The 16,074-nt window shown below is 36.6% G+C and overlaps 2 protein-coding genes across 6 annotated transcripts in view; both read right to left on the bottom strand.

Moving 5' to 3' along the window:
- Positions 1-3,583, bottom strand: part of LOC123894919 (probable leucine-rich repeat receptor-like serine/threonine-protein kinase At3g14840) — a 29,169-nt gene extending 25,586 nt beyond the window's left edge. For both annotated transcript variants that reach the window (XM_045945050.1, XM_045945051.1), the window contains exons 1-2: positions 3,426-3,583; positions 3,027-3,213 (exon numbers count right to left, since the gene is read on the bottom strand). In XM_045945050.1, the coding sequence (XP_045801006.1) occupies positions 3,027-3,213; positions 3,426-3,522 (284 nt within the window). In that variant the 5' untranslated portion in view covers positions 3,523-3,583. The remainder of the gene's footprint in view (positions 1-3,026; positions 3,214-3,425) is intronic.
- Positions 1-16,074, bottom strand: part of LOC123894914 (probable leucine-rich repeat receptor-like serine/threonine-protein kinase At3g14840) — a 103,913-nt gene that overhangs the window by 80,657 nt on the left and 7,182 nt on the right. For 2 of the 4 annotated variants that reach the window (XM_045945030.1, XM_045945035.1), the window contains 14 exons: positions 15,929-16,000; positions 15,693-15,764; positions 15,514-15,576; positions 15,328-15,393; positions 15,201-15,236; positions 15,076-15,116; positions 14,623-14,999; positions 14,316-14,511; positions 14,047-14,196; positions 13,763-13,881; positions 13,448-13,658; positions 13,093-13,330; positions 12,837-12,987; positions 11,963-12,735 (listed from right to left, as the gene is read on the bottom strand). The exons of the other annotated variants lie outside the window; for them this stretch is intronic. In XM_045945030.1, coding sequence (XP_045800986.1) covers positions 12,340-12,735; positions 12,837-12,987; positions 13,093-13,330; positions 13,448-13,658; positions 13,763-13,881; positions 14,047-14,196; positions 14,316-14,511; positions 14,623-14,999; positions 15,076-15,116; positions 15,201-15,236; positions 15,328-15,393; positions 15,514-15,576; positions 15,693-15,764; positions 15,929-16,000 — 2,188 coding nt within the window. In that variant the 3' untranslated portion in view covers positions 11,963-12,339. Of the gene's footprint in view, positions 1-11,962; positions 12,736-12,836; positions 12,988-13,092; positions 13,331-13,447; positions 13,659-13,762; positions 13,882-14,046; positions 14,197-14,315; positions 14,512-14,622; positions 15,000-15,075; positions 15,117-15,200; positions 15,237-15,327; positions 15,394-15,513; positions 15,577-15,692; positions 15,765-15,928; positions 16,001-16,074 lie in introns of those variants that run through there. 4 annotated transcript variants of the gene reach the window in all.

Raw genomic sequence — 16,074 nt, 5'->3', positions numbered from 1 at the left:
CTTGTTCATACTGATGTGTGCCCCCTCTAATGTTCCAAATGTGTCTGGTGCTAAGTGGTTTGTAACTTTCATAGATGATTGCACCCGTGTCACATGGGTGTTTCTGCTTAAACATAAATCTGAGGTCAGCTCCATTTTTTTAAATTTTCACTCCATGATAAAAAATCAATTTGGCGCTAACATCAAGAGACTTAGATCAGATAATGCCAAAGACTATTTCAATAATGTACTTAATTCTTTTTGTCAAAAAGAGGGCATTATCCACGAGTCTTCTTGTGTTAAAACACCACAACAAAATGGAGTGGCGGAAAGGAAAAATGGGCACCTTCTCAATCAGACCCGGACCCTTTTATTTCAAAATAATGTCCCAAAGTCCTTTTGGGGAGAAGCTGTCCTCACTGCAACTCACCTGATTAATAGGCTACCCACTAGAGTTCTAGAATCAAAGAGTTCTATGGATGCCTTATCCTCCTTCTACCCGTGTCTGTCTACAACAAATAATCTCAAACCAAGAATATTTGGGTGTGTTTCATATGTTCATATTCATAGTACAGATAGGGGAAAACTTGACCCTAGAGCCTTAAAGTGTATCTTTGTAGGGTACTCTTCTATACAAAAAGGATAAAAGTGTTATCACCCTCCATCCAAAAAATTCTTCGTGTCTAGGGATGTTACCTTCAATGAACATGAGAGCTATTTTAGTCAACCTCATCTTCAGGGGGAGAACTTGAGGGAAGATGAGGAAAACCTTTTGTCAGATTTGACATTCGAACCTGCTAGCCAATTTGAGCAGGCCACTCAACCCGAGCGTGTGGACTCTGAAAGTGAAACCAACCATTCCAAACAATCCAGACCTGAAATTGAGGATGTCAGATATGGAAAAAATCTGGTTTATTCTAGAAAACTTAAGGTTGTTCCAGACACTACGCAGGTTCAAGAGTCCACCCATAATCAAGATCCTAATGAGGTAACGATTTCTAATACCCCTTCAGCTTCTGACTTACCAAATGAGTTAACAATTTCTAAGTACCCTTCAGTTTTTGACTTACCAAATGAACCTGCAACAACTAAAAACGATGACCTTCCAATTGCCATTAGAAAAAAACCCAGAGAATGTACTAAGCACCCTCTTTACCCTCTCTCAAATTACCTATCCTTTAAAAATTGCTCACCTGCCCATAGAGCCTTCCTTACAAATTTAAACACCACTTCAACACCTACTACCCTATCTGAGGCTTTATCTGATAGAAAATGGAAGCTTGCCATGGATTTAGAGATGGAAGCTTTAGCGAAGAATAATACTTGGGAGTTGGTGACTTTACCAACAGGGAAGAAACCAGTTGGGTGTAAGTGGGTATATACAATCAAATACAAGGTTGATGGTTCAATTGAGAGATATAAAGCAAGGTTGGTAGCCAAGGGTTTCACACAAACTTATGGAGTTGATTATTTGGAAACCTTTGCTCCTGTTGCCAAAATGAACACAGTAAGAGTGATATTATCCCTTGCTGCTAATTATGGCTGGGATTTGCAGCAATTTGATGTAAAATATGCCTTTTTACATGGGGAACTTGAAGAAGAAATTTACATGGAGTTGCCTCCAGGATATGGTGGAAAAGGTGCTGCCAACACAGTGTGTAAATTGAAAAAGGCCTTGTATGGGCTGAAACAGTCCCCACGAGCATGATTTGGCAGATTTACGAAAGTTATGACAAGTCTGGGATATAAACAAAGTCAAGGAGATCATACATTGTTTATCAAACACTCAGAGTCAGGGGGAGTAACTGTGTTATTGGTATATGTGGATGACATCATACTAACTGGAAATGATGTTGAGGAGCAGAAAATGTTGGGTCAATGCTTGGCCAATGAATTTGAAATCAAGACTTTGGGGAGGCTGAAATATTTTTTGGGAATTGAGGTAGCTCACTCAAAGAAATGGATCTTTATATCTCAACAGAAGTATATAACAGATCTACTTAAAGAAACTGGGAAATCAGCTTGCAAACCTGCAAGCACTCCACTGGATTCGAACCTAAAACTTGGGATTGCAGAAGAAGCTGCTACAGTAGACAAGGAGATGTATCAAAGACTTGTGGGCAGACTTATATACTCATCTCACACTAGCTGCAATTAGAGTTGTACAGTATCTTAAAGGAACCCCGGGGAGAGGAATTATATTCAAACGAAATGGGAATGTTAGTCTTGAAGCCTATACAGATGCTGACTATACAGGGTCAATTGTGGATAGAAGGTCAACCACAGGGTATTGTACCTTCCTTGGAGGAAACCTTGTGACTTGGAAGAGTAAGAAACAAAGTGTGGTAGCAAGGTCTAGTGCTGAAGCAGAATTTCGAGCCATGGCACAAGGTATATGTGAACTCCTTTGGCTGAAAATCATCCTTGAGGACTTGAACATAAAGTGGGAGGAACCAATGAAGCTTTATTGTGATAATAAATCTGCAATTAGCATAGCACATAATCCAGTGCAGCATGATAGAACCAAACATATTGAAGTAGATAGACACTTCATCAAAGAAAAGCTTGACAGTGGCTTAATATGCACACCATTTGTGTCTTCTCAAAATCAACTTGCAGATGTTCTAACTAAGGGACTAAACAGCCACAATTTTGAAAGGATTATATCCAAGCTGGGAATGGATAACACCTATTCACCAGCTTGAGGGGGAGTGTGGAAAATCTTGCAATAATTAGAGAAATATGTTTATTTAGGAAATAAATAATATCCCTTCTATTAGTGTACAGATTATTATGATTAGATGAGATCTCCTTTATTCAGTCCTTCCTTAATTAGCATAGAAACTGTGTATATATTCTATGTACCTCTCAATGTTAATATATAATAGAAATTATTCATTCAGCCCTAATTTCTTACATATAGGGTATAAAATAAGTATACCAGTTAAGTTTACTACAACGATCAAACTCATACAATGTCAATTCCTACCTCTAAATGATTAGAAGTAATGATAGCAAAGGGTCAATTCTACAGAAAATAGACTTACATTGAAACAACATGGCAGAAGTTATCACCGGGAATAAAGCAGTTACAGGAAACAATGCTCACTATAATTCTCAATATGGGAGTCTCAGCCATAGGCATAACCCAGTTAGATTTGTTGCTGCATGGATCTATGTCGAAGTTCCAATCCTTCTTACCAAGTGACTTAGCTATATCTTTGAGAGCATTCTCTAAGTATACAATTGACCACTATTAGCTAAGTACTGAATAATCTTCTAAACACATATCATCAAATATATATAGAGAATTATATATAGAAATTATGAGTAAAAACATACATGATATTTAAACTAACATGAAACCTTAGATAAAAAGACTGGAAAATAAAGATCAAATTAAAGATATTTCTTTATTATTTGGGAGCTATTGTATAAATACATACTTTCGTTGGGGTCAATAGTAGTAGCAGCAAAAGCTGTTAGAGATATGAACCAAATGACAATGAGTGAAAGAAAGAAAAATTGAGATGAAGTGGTCATCTTAATATTAATAAGGAAAAGAGAAGTTCAGATATATCAACAATTTAGAGGTAGAGGGTCTCAATATATATAGTATATTTGGAATTTAAGAAGCAAGAGCAAGTCCACCATGCAAGTAAACGCACTTATCAGTGTAAATCACCAACTTGGGCCCCGTTTGGTAAACCGCTTATTTAAGCATTTATAGCATAAGAACTATCATGCAAGTAAACGCACTTATCAGTGTAATTAAGAATTTTCAAATTTAAGGATCATATTTCAAATTTCATTAATTTCAGAGACTAAGATGAGTGTGCATTCATACAACAATTCTATAAAGTGCATTGATGAAAGACTCCACTATTAACTGTCCATAAAGAATAGAAATTAAAGTCAAGTATCTGGGCCAATGATGTTTAATCCACATTGATGATTGTACAATTGTGAGACATATAATTAAAGGAGGAAAGTGGCATTGGAAAGATTCAGGAGAAGACTCAAAAAATGCATTTATAAGTCAAGCTTTAGACTATTCTGCATGTACTATGTCCCAGCAACAAATTATCACAAACACAAACCAAATTAACAATTATTGTTCAAAAATATTAACTTAGATTGAATTAATGTTAATGATACCTGTAATCATAGAAGTAATCATCATGGTTTATTTGACTGTGAAAATTGTTGTATAGAATCAACACTTTTGGCTGCAACCTACAGGAACTAACAGGTGCCATCTGTAGGGAACCGAAACTCCAATGTGATTACTCTTCCGCCGCTCACGACCGTAAGCTTCTCTCTGGCGCGTGTGGGTTTCTTGCATCGTGGGCACTAAATTTGTGTTAACTTTTTCCCTCCTTTTTAAGAATTGTTACAAATATATTACAACCTTGTCATTGTCGCATATTGTTAAGAAGTCCCACATTGGTTGAGAGATGGCCTGACTAAGTGTATATAAACTAGAGGCAATCCTCACCTTACAAGCTGGTTTTGTAAGGATGAGTTAGGCCCAATACTCAATTCTCACATGGTATCAGAGCTCTCGTTCTTTGAGGGCCTTGCTTCCGCATAAACCCTAGCCGCCTTCATTGCGGTCATAAACCCTAATTGCCTTCATTGCAGGATTAGGATTTGTTACTAGCAGTACTGTTCCTGCGTCACTGTTCATTAAAAAAAAAACTTGGATTTTTTGCTATTTTGTTCTCCTTATTAAGAGAATCACATGACATCGGTCAATATGTCAAAAAAAAGGATTTGTTCCACTCAACCAAGATGAAATAAAGATATTGAAATCTTTTCTTAGTGAATTGGAGACACCAACAACGGTTACAACTTCTCTGGCATATAAGTCTCAATTTTCTGTTGGATTTAATGCTTCGGACAAACCCTATAACCAATATTGGATACTGGATTCTGGAGCCACTGACCACATGACACCCTTACCCACACAATTTTCCACTTATTCACCTTGTCTCAGTAACTAGAAAATATCCACAGCAGATGGTACTCTTTTAACTGTAGCAGGTCAAAGAGATATCCAAATAAGTCCATCTATAATCCTACGAAATGTCCTTCACATTCCCAAATTGTCTACTAGCCTAATTTCCATACAAAAACTCACCAAAAACCTATCATGTAATGCTATTTTTTATGACAATGCTTGTGTTTTTCAAGATAAGCATTCGGGGAGGACAATTGGAAATGCGAGAGAATTGAATGGTCTTTATTACTTGGATAACCAAAATCTCCCCCCAAATTTGTTGTTTGTCGTGGAGACCTCCCATATTTGGGCCACCCGTTGATGTTGATCCCACGTTCCAGCTTGTTCAGTTCTGGACGTGAGGGGGTGTGTTAGAAGTCCCACATTGGCTAGAGATATGCTAAAGATAGCCTTTATAAGTGTAGTGCAAACCTCAACTCTCAAGCTAGCTTTTGTGGTTGAGTATAGGCCTCTAAAATTCTAATATGGTATCAGAGTCTCTCCAAGATCCATTGGGCCACCCAATATCGGGCCACCTATCATTTATATCCGCGTACCAAGCCCAATAGCGCTGGACGCGAGGGGGTGTGTTAAGAAGTCCCACATTGGTTGAGAGATGGCCTGACTAAGTGTTTATAAACTAGAGGCAATCCTCACCTTACAAGCCGGTTTTGTAAGGTTGAGTTAGGCCAAATACTCATTTCTAAGACATATCATCTGTGCAATTGTTTAGTCCGCGGTTAGCACAACAGAAACTCACAGACACCAACAATGAGAAAATGAATCAACCTGCATGAATACGGATTCACACAGTCAACTTAAAAAAATATAGATTTACTTTATATTTTAAAAATCTAAAATTTTCAAACTTATCGGACGGCTACGAGCACGACGACTGCGTGAATGCGGGCTTTTCCCGACTGCTGGGAATCTCGGTCCATCCCAACTATGGTTGCTAGAGGAAGTTGCAATTCTCATCGGAGATCTAGAGTTTTTTAAGGAAGTGACAATTACCATAAGAAACAGAAACCGGTACACAATTACGAGGGAATAAGTTCGTGAAAATATTAAGCTTAACAATTTCTACACCCTTTCTTGTAATAGTTTCTAGCTGGAACGTACATGGTACACCTGATAAACTTGTAATAATTTCAAGCGCTAGAAATTATTACAAACAGATAAGCCACAATTGTTGTTCCAAAAAGTGATTGGTGCTTGAATTTTTAAATTGTATGAATCACTCTACAACTAACTGTCCAAAAATGATACGGATTGAACCTAACTCCACCTTAAAGCCATGATTCAAAGGGGAGGGTCGTCCAATCCTATATAAGCCCTCACACCCTAGGAAGCACCGACACTCCTCAGATTAGGCATGTCCGTGTCGGACAGTGTCGGTGTCCGTGTCTGACACCAACACCAACACTTATGATTACACTAAATTATATCACTTTTCCAAATTTTTATCGGTGTCGACGTGTCAGTGTCGTGTCCGGTGTCCATGTCTGTGTCCGTGCTTCATAGCTCACACCTGATTCATGACTTCCGATATGGGACTCCAAGTTGGGTTCATGAAACCCTCCTTGCACATGTATCTCGGTCAATGATATTTAATCCACATTGATGATTGCACAATTATGAGACATATAGTTAAAGTAGGAAAGTGACTTTGCAAAGATTCAGGAGAAGACTCAAAAAATGCATTTATGAGTCAAGCTTTAGAGTTTAGACTATTCTTCATGTACAAGTATTATGTCCCAGCTAGGAATTATCACAAACACATAGACGACATTAAAAATTATTGTTCAAAAACATTAAGTGTGAAAATAATTGAAATATTTACTTAGATTGAATTAATGTTAATGATATACCAGTAATCGTAGAAGTAATGATTATGGTTTATTTTACTGTGAAAATTGTTGTACAGAATCAACGCTTTTGGCTGCAACCTATAGGAACTAACAGGTTCCATCTGTAGGGAACCGAAACTCCAATGTGATCTCCACCGCAATGCTCCGTCGCTCACCACCTTAATCTTGCCTCTCTCTCTCTCGCGCGTGTGCGTTTCTTCCATCATGAGCACTGAATTTATCTTTCACTTTTTCCCTCCTTTTCAGATTGTAACAAACATACTACTCCCTCTCCGTCCACTTGGATCAATTAGATTTTTTTTTTTAAACAAACAAATTTAACTCATTTCATTAAGGATAATAGGTTCAATGAGGATTGCTAGCAACATACTCTTTAACAAACATACTCTAACACACTCTCTTTTATTAGTTAAAATTTATATGGGTCCCATAAAAGTTATATGGGTCCACATTTTTTTATGGGACCCATGTAAATTTCAACCAATAAAAGAGAGTGTGTTGGAGTGTGTTTGTTAAAGAGTGTGTTGCTAGCATTATTCTAGGTTCAATACATTGAGGAATACAATCAAACAAAGTGCGACTAGACCAAGAAATGGCCGCTCTCGCTAAGGTATGAACCGTCATGTTCGCTTGTCGCTTAATGAACTTGATCTCAAAATTCGAATTACAACAAAGTAATGATTTAATAGACATGATAATAGAACTTAATTCTGAAGCACCATTATGAGAGGCATGAATAGCATCCACCACTAACTTAGAATTACTTTCAAAAACAATGTTAGACCATCCTCTAGATTAGATTGATTAGTTGTTTGGAAGTGTATGTAATATCAATATTTAATATAAAAAATCATAATTTGTAGTAATTTTTTTTCGACAATATCAGTAGCTATACAATTTGGTATCAAATCAAACATACAAGGACTAGTCGTATATATAGCCGCCCTAGCTAACTTATGGGCTACCATATTAGCTTGCCTCCTAGAGAACTCAACCAACGAGTTTGAACATAGATGTTTTCTCCCCCCACCTCCCGTGAATCTTTTATCCCCCTAAATTTCTAATTTTGCCCTTGAAAAAAACTTCGGTTCGTAGAAACCGAAGTGTTTTTTTGCCTTGAAAACAAATTTCGGTTTCTAAAAACTGAAATTTACTCTGAATTTGCACTAGTAAAAATTCGGTTTTTGCGAACCGAATTTTTCTGCAAGGGCAAAATTGGAATATTGGGGGTATAAAAGATTCACGGGGGGTGGGGGAGAGAAAACATCTTGAACATAAGTTTAGTAAACAAGATTTACAATCTTTAATAATAAACCCAAAATAAGATAGATCATGTGTTGTCTTGCGCTCTTAGCATCCAAATTAAAAATAACATTGTTCAGCCCCAATTCACCTACCCATTTGATTGCTTGGAGTAAACCAAAAGCTTCGCCTTCTTTGACTGTGAGTTAGGAGGCCAAGCACAAAGTTTTGGCTCTAACAAAACGTACATCATGATCTCTCAGACAAATGCCTATATTACACTTAATTTTACCATAAGGCGGTTTCGTCCACTTAACTACCTGCGGGAGAGAACTTGTAGCATTTGTAGTTGTATGCTTCAAATTTGCCCATTGCCATTGATTGAGGAACGTGGCAGCACATTGATATATCGTTGTAACAACCTCATCAACCCCATCCCATAACTTCAAATTCTGACTCTTCCATAAACTCCACATTGTCGTACACCACATGGAACGCTTTACATGAGGCAGTTGATTCGTAACAGTAAAGAAAAGATCAAACATACCATCAGCAGTCATCACATGCTTTTCAATAATATTCCATAACCCAAGAGATTTACAAGTTTCTATAGCAATTGGGCAAGTAACAAAAAGATGCCAAGCATTTTCACCATACGCATCACAACGCACACAATATCGAGAGCATTGTACCTTGTGATAAGCTTGCTTCTGGTTGGAAGGCGATCACGTAACACTCCACATAAAAATTTTCACCACTGGTGGCACTTCCAAATTCCAAACTAAAGACCAATCACCATTCACACGCAAGTAAGAAGTATCGATTAAATTGTTGACGGCTAGATGATAAGCAGACTTGACAGAAAAAATACCTCTAGAATCCGGCCACCATGTAAGCGAGTCCACCGTCACCGAATCTAAAAGAGGTGTATTAAGCACACTGTCAACATCCTCAGCCCCAACCAAACTCCGAACGACATCTTCATCCCATTGCTTGTCCTCTGCACTCATTAAATCAGACACAAGTAAATTGTTACTAATCGGAAAAGTCACAGGCTGAATCTTTGAACCATTCGGCCTACGCACCCAATTGTCCAACCACACATGAATATGTGACCCATCCCCGATATTCCAACGCAGCCCTTCTTTCAAAAGAACACGAGAAGAACAAATGCTTCGCCAAGTGTAACTCGGATTACTACCAATCTTAGCTCCCAACAAGTCACCAATTGGAAAATATTTAGCTTTGAGAACTCTAGCGACTAACGATTGGGAATTGGTCAAAATATTCCAAGCTTGTTTGGCTAGCATAGAAATATTAAAAGCATATAAATTACGAAAACCCATACCTCTTGCATCCTTTGCCATGGACAACTTGTCCCAAGATAGCCAATGAATGCCTTGGTTGCCACCCCTCTTAGAACCCCACCAAAAAGAATTCATCATTTTTTGTATGTCATCGCCCAAAGATGATGGTATCAAGAAAATGCTCATCGTGTAAGTAGGAATAGATTGAAGTACTGATTTGATAAGCACCTCTCTACCGGCTCCTGATAACGCCCTTCCACTCCAAGAATTAATTTTCTGCCATACTTGATCTTCGATAAATTTGAACAATGATTTTTTGCTTCTACCTACCATAGAAGGTAGTCCCAAATACTTGCCTGTACCCAATGCTATGTTCACATACAACACTGCAGCAACTTCAGTTTTAATTTGATCAGAAGCTTTTCTGCCAAAGAACACCTCAGATTTTTGGAAATTAACAAGTTGGCCGGAAGCTTCGCCAAACGTTGCTAAAATATTCTTTAGAGTGGCAGCCTCATTAGACTCGGCCCTGCAAACAATAGGTGTGACACGATCGTAGCATTCCTACAAACTTAAACACCATGTAAGGAACCATTCCTTTCAGCTTGTCTAATCAACGCTGTCAATCCTTCAATGCACAAGATAAAAAGATAAGGAGAGAGAGAGTCTCCTTGTCGTAGGCCCCTACTAGGGAATATAGGACTCGCTGTCTTCATTGACCTTCACAGAGTAGTTAATAGACTCCACACACATCATCACCCACTTAATCCCACTTAGGACAACATTTTTGAGTGTGACCTAAAATCACACAAAGAAAACAAAAATTTCCTAACTTTTCATACTTAAAAATCACTGTAAACCAGTCACCCCCTGTCTTTTGATTCGCATGTCCTTCTTCAACGGGTTCCTCACATCAAGGTTTACACCTGTATTGTTGTTCTTGTCATAGTCTAAGAACCCACCCAACACATTTCCAACCTGTTCTCCGACTCTACGAGTAATGTAACCAGCCGGCACTTGATGATGCACCTGTACTGTACTGTACCCAAATAGCTATGTGATTCAAAGGAATATCTGCCTAGACATATCACCTTGTTTGACAGCACTTAGTACTAACATGTGATTCTCAAAACTCCATGGACCCCCTTTCCTGGCATCCACACTTCTGCTAACATTTCCTTCATCGTTAAACTGCGAATTGCACGATTTGACAAAAAACGACGAATCTAATTAAACCGCATATCTTCTAATAAATTTTTACTTCAAAATCAATTATAATTTGTAACATTAATTTTTTTTTTCAATTGTAGCCTTAATCCCAATTTAATATGCTCTACTATATAATTATGACAATTAAAATATACCGATAAATTTTGTCTGTCACAAGATTGTCAGAACACCATGACCACCCGAGTCATGTGAAATTGCTAGTGTTGGATGCTAGGACCGGTTGTGTGTTTGATTTTTTATAAGTTTTGTCATTTCATCTATAAACAAAAAAAATACACCAATATTTTTTTTTGACAATAAAATTAGGCATGACAATGTGGCGGGGCGGGGACGGATATTGCCGTCCCCAAACTCAAACCCATAAAAGTTCGGGTTTCCCCAAACCCATCCCAATTTTGAGCGGGGATAAAATGTATAACCCCAAACTCATAGGATCGGGTATCATCGTCGGGGTTCGGGTATCCCCGTTACGCATCTTTCCACATGAATTTGAATTGTATTTTAGTATTTTTTTTTATCAAAAAAAGAAGTTAAATGTCCAAAATTATGTTGTTTCAACAATATTTTTTTAAATAAAGAAAAAATAGAGAAAATTGTTTGTTTAATACTCAAATTAAAAATAAATATAAACATATGAATGTAATTTAAGAGATTGTTGAAGGGTTTCTAATGTAAAATAGGTAAAATATAATTTTAGTATAAGCGGGGCGGGTTCGGGGTGAGTATCAATGTACTCATTACCCGCCCCAAACCCATATTTTGAAATCGGGGAAAACCCAAACCCAGTCAACTCGGGTTTTCCCCGTCAAAGCGGGTAAGATTTGGGCGGGTATCCACGAGTATGAGTTTTATTATCATGCCTAAATAAAATACACCAATAGTTAAAATGTTTAATTTATTAAAATCAACATTTTTTTTCTTCTATTTATTATAATATTTTCTTAATATGCGTGGAATGGTCAAATGCGACGATTATTGTACAACTGAGATAGAATAATAGTCTTACACAAAATGGACACACTATTACACAAATAATTTTTATGTGAATTTCGTACCGTTTGGCCCAACTATTTTAGAAGAACCAAAAATAAAAATTGGTATATTTAGAGAATAAAAAACATATTTAACCCGGTGTAACATTGTTAGAGAAAAAAGCTAGTGTGTTATTTTGCTAGTAAAAACTATAGCTGCAGCATAATCGGTAAATGCTCACAAGATTATAGCTCACAAGTTTCAACAACTATATAGAGTACCTTACATTCATCAAAGTCACTATAGAAATATAGTGTTCTAAACCAAATCTGAAAATTGCAGAAGGTACCTAACTCAAATATAGAAATATCAATCCTAATTAGATCATCTTGGTAAGCTTATCATAACTCACATATTACAAAATCATGTATAGAATTTTGTGCATGTTCAGCTTGACAACTTATATAAGGTATGTAAAAAATAAAAAATTATATTATACAGTATATATTTGAGTATTTGAGGTATGATCTTTTAAGGAAAACCTATTCACCACTTCTTAAGCTTCAACAACTATAGTATTCATAAAAAGCATTGGAACAGTTACTACATCACAGGACATAGTAAATATGGACAGAGGTAGTACTCAGTTTTGAAGATATATGCATCAAGGTTTCATCACAGGACATAGTTGCAGGACTTCAAGCTGACAAATGCAATTCATGATCAACAAACACACTTAACTTCTTCCCTCCAAATAGGAAGAACCACTGTGGATAGGATAAAGGTCTACGCCTGATGAAGATGTAGCAGTCCATGGCCCATCACTTAATAAACTCTGAGTTTGTGTCTCTGACTTACTTATCTCAGTTTCTTCCATCTTATAGTAATGCTTCCTCATCACTTCCATCTTCTTTTCATCCATTACTTCACTTGAATCTACAAATTCTGGAACCACAGTGTTTCCTTCAAGCATACTTACCACTGACGACATAGAGGGCCTAAGGTTTGCGGTGACATTGGTGCACAGAAGAGCCACATTGATCATCACCAGAGCTTCTTTTTTATTCAAATCTGAACCTAATCTTCTATCAATGAGTTCCATTAGGTCACCACTTTCTCTCAACGAATGTGCCTATTGAAACAAAGTAGTTTTATGAAACCCAAGTCATAGTAATATCTATTTACTATGCATAATCAAAATTACATGAACAAGGAAGAATATCATAAAGTTACCCAATCAAGAAGATAGAATGCTTCTTCCTTTGTCCGATAAAGGGTGTTGCTCTTTCCACTAACGATTTCCAAGGCAACAATTCCAAAACTATAAACATCTGCTTTGTCCGTCAAATAACCATGCATTGCATATTCAGGAGCCATATATCCACTGCATAATTGTAACATATCATTGCAATAATTTGATGTAAGTTCGATAATGTTTTGTAGTCTTTTTTTAATAAACTCGGAGAAGGCAAGAATTATAGTTACTCACTAGGTACCAGCAATTCTAGTGCTAATGTGAGTATTGTCCTCTTCATCAAGCTTGGCTAAACCAAAATCTGATATCTTTGGATCGAGATACGTATCAAGTAACACATTAGTGGCCTTGATGTCCCGATGAACAACCTTCATTCTTGATTCTTCATGAAGGAATGCCAAACCTCTAGCAATACCAACACAGATCTTCTTCCTTGTTGACCAATCTAATCTTATTTGGTGTTCCTCTGGACCTGTATTTGTGAATGTAATAAAAATCAGAAGACGATACCACATAGTAATGTGCTAAGTTAGAAAATGTGCACTATCACATAAATAGCAACTAAAGTAGAGAATATAGAAATAATTACCAAATAAAGCACGAGCAAGACTATTGTTTTCCAAGTATTCATATATCAGCAACAACTGATCTCCCTCCACACAACAACCATAGAGTTTAACAAGATAAGGGTGTTGCAAAGCCGAAATCATGCCTATCTCGTTTAAAAACTCGCGATTCCCTTGCTTTGATTTAGAAGAAAGTTGTTTGACTGCTATCAATGTCCCATTGGACAAACGTCCCTACCATTTTGGGGAATGTTATTTTGTTAGAAGTTGAAAAAGACATGTAAAATTATAATAAAATAATTGTAACCCAAGAGGATTTATTATAGTATGAAAAATACCTTGTACACAGGACCGAATCCTCCTTCTCCAATCTTATTTGAAATATCAAAGTTGTTTGTCGCTTCTTTGATTTGTCTCAATGTAAATAAACCCGTTTGAAGGTCTAAATTCTGCAGCTCTGTTAATTGAAGTAAAAGAAAGATCAAAGATCTCTTACACTAAATATGGATACTCTACATAGACAATCCATTTGTAGTAAGCTTGCAACTTTCTTTTTATCAAGATATAACTAGCCTTTCCTTTCACGAGTGTTAGACAGTTAAAGAATCTTCTTAATGCTTACCTCTTTCTAATGGACCTATCTTACGTCGACATATTTTCCACCAAGCTATGCCAAATACAATTAAGAAAACTAGTGCTCCAGCAACTACTATTGCCACAATACTCCCCACAGGTATGCTACTTCCTTTTTTTTCCACTGGGGGTGTAAAGTCTGCATGATTATGGTACAGGAGATTTACATATAGATTGGATTAGAGGATGAGAATGACTTTATAAAAAACATAAGAAAAAAACCTGGTGTAAGAAGAACCATGGAGAACTATTACTGACCTGGATCAACCGATATTGCCGATATAAGAGGACCATATACTGATCCAAATGGAATAGCAGTGGTCCCTTTCCCAGCCCAAAGAAGGCGAATCTCCAAGTTATTATTAGTCACAATAGCAGTGAACTTCTTTATGATTGCCTTACCAACTCCACCGGCTTCTTTTGCAATATTGAAATCCTTCAGCACCAACCTTCCCTGCAATACTTCAATCAAAACACACATGGTTCATTATGGTCAAAGGAAGTTTGTTCAATAATAAACAACTTAATCATTTAATGACAAAGATAATATGATGAGATCATGCACCTGAATATAGATGTCAAATATACGCCTTCCAAGGCTGCTATATGTTTGATCATCTGTAAACATTATCTCGGCAAAATGGAGATTTACTGTATAGTTTCCATTTCCCAGGCAAAATCCATAATATGTTAGAGAAAGAGGAGAAACACGTGCATCCGTATACAGTTCGGCATCTTCCATGACAAGATTAGTTTTATTAGACCAAGTATAGTAGTCCTTAAGGCCACTATCAAAGAAGTGACCAGTGTTGCTAAGAGCCCAGTTCGAACCACTCAGGTGAAAGCTTGCTGGTCCAACTTCATTTGAATCATCGTCATATGTCAAGCTTTTATTAGAAGTTATGGACTTCCCACCACAATTGATATGGAGAGAGTAGGACTCTGGAGTGACATTAGAAAAAGTTATCAATAAATTGAAATGAACAATCTAAAGGAAATCCATGACAAATCAACTTACTTTTAGGACAGCCATTGTTCCCCAAACATGAAACCATTCCCCTGAGAAAATAATGAAGGTGTGTAACATGTAAGCATAATCAAGTAAAACAGTTTATTTTGACTTATGAATAGTATAAATCTTACAAGTTACTTCTTTTTGAAGATGATGCAAACAAGTTCCTAAGCCACATGATAAATAGCGAAAGATTAGATTGTATCTTAAAATTATTGAAACAGAAAAGTACGCAAATATAAAAAATTTGATTCTTACACCGTTCCTTGTTGACATGTCAACTGCTCTGGATTTGCAATGCTCAAGTTGTTATATGATAGATCTCTGTGTCAATTTATAAATATGATTCAGAATTAAAGATGGAACAAACAACTATATGTAATGTAACATTTTGTGGTATGGAAATATGAAAAATCGATAAGTAGCATTTGAAGGATTACTGACGTGTAGTCTGGTCTAGCAATCCAATTTGGAAGTGGTCCGGTAAAAAGGTTTCCAGTTAAGAATCTAGTTAAAACAATAAGATAAGTCAATTTATAAAACTTACCATTAATTGATGAATCAAACTATTTATTTAGTTAGCCATCCTAGTTCAGGCCTAAAAACTAGAGGATATTGCTTACAGAATATTTATGTTCTCGAGGACGCCCAAGGTGTTCGGAATCTGTCCACTTAATTTGTTAAAACTGAGGTCTCTGAAAAGGAAATAACTTTCAGAATAGGTAGTATTACTCGAGAAAATAATGGTTTCAGAAAAGCTTCTTAATGAAGCATCCTGTTCTAAAAGCATATGAATAATGCATGAAACTTCCAAGCATAACACCAACCAGAACGTATTCAAAATAACTGCATTACTTACAAGTTTCTTAAAGTGGTAATATTACCAAGATATTCAGGAACTGTTCCTATAAGATTGCAACTCCTCAGTACTCTGTCAAACAATTTGATGATATGTAAAGTTTAAGTGTAAAAAGGCTATAACATCTAGGTTTTATTTTTCTATAA

This window comes from Trifolium pratense, linkage group LG7 (assembly GCF_020283565.1).
Source record: "Trifolium pratense cultivar HEN17-A07 linkage group LG7, ARS_RC_1.1, whole genome shotgun sequence".
NCBI classification, from domain to species: domain Eukaryota; kingdom Viridiplantae; phylum Streptophyta; class Magnoliopsida; order Fabales; family Fabaceae; genus Trifolium; species Trifolium pratense.
This window is presented reverse-complemented; position numbering and strand designations above follow the sequence as displayed.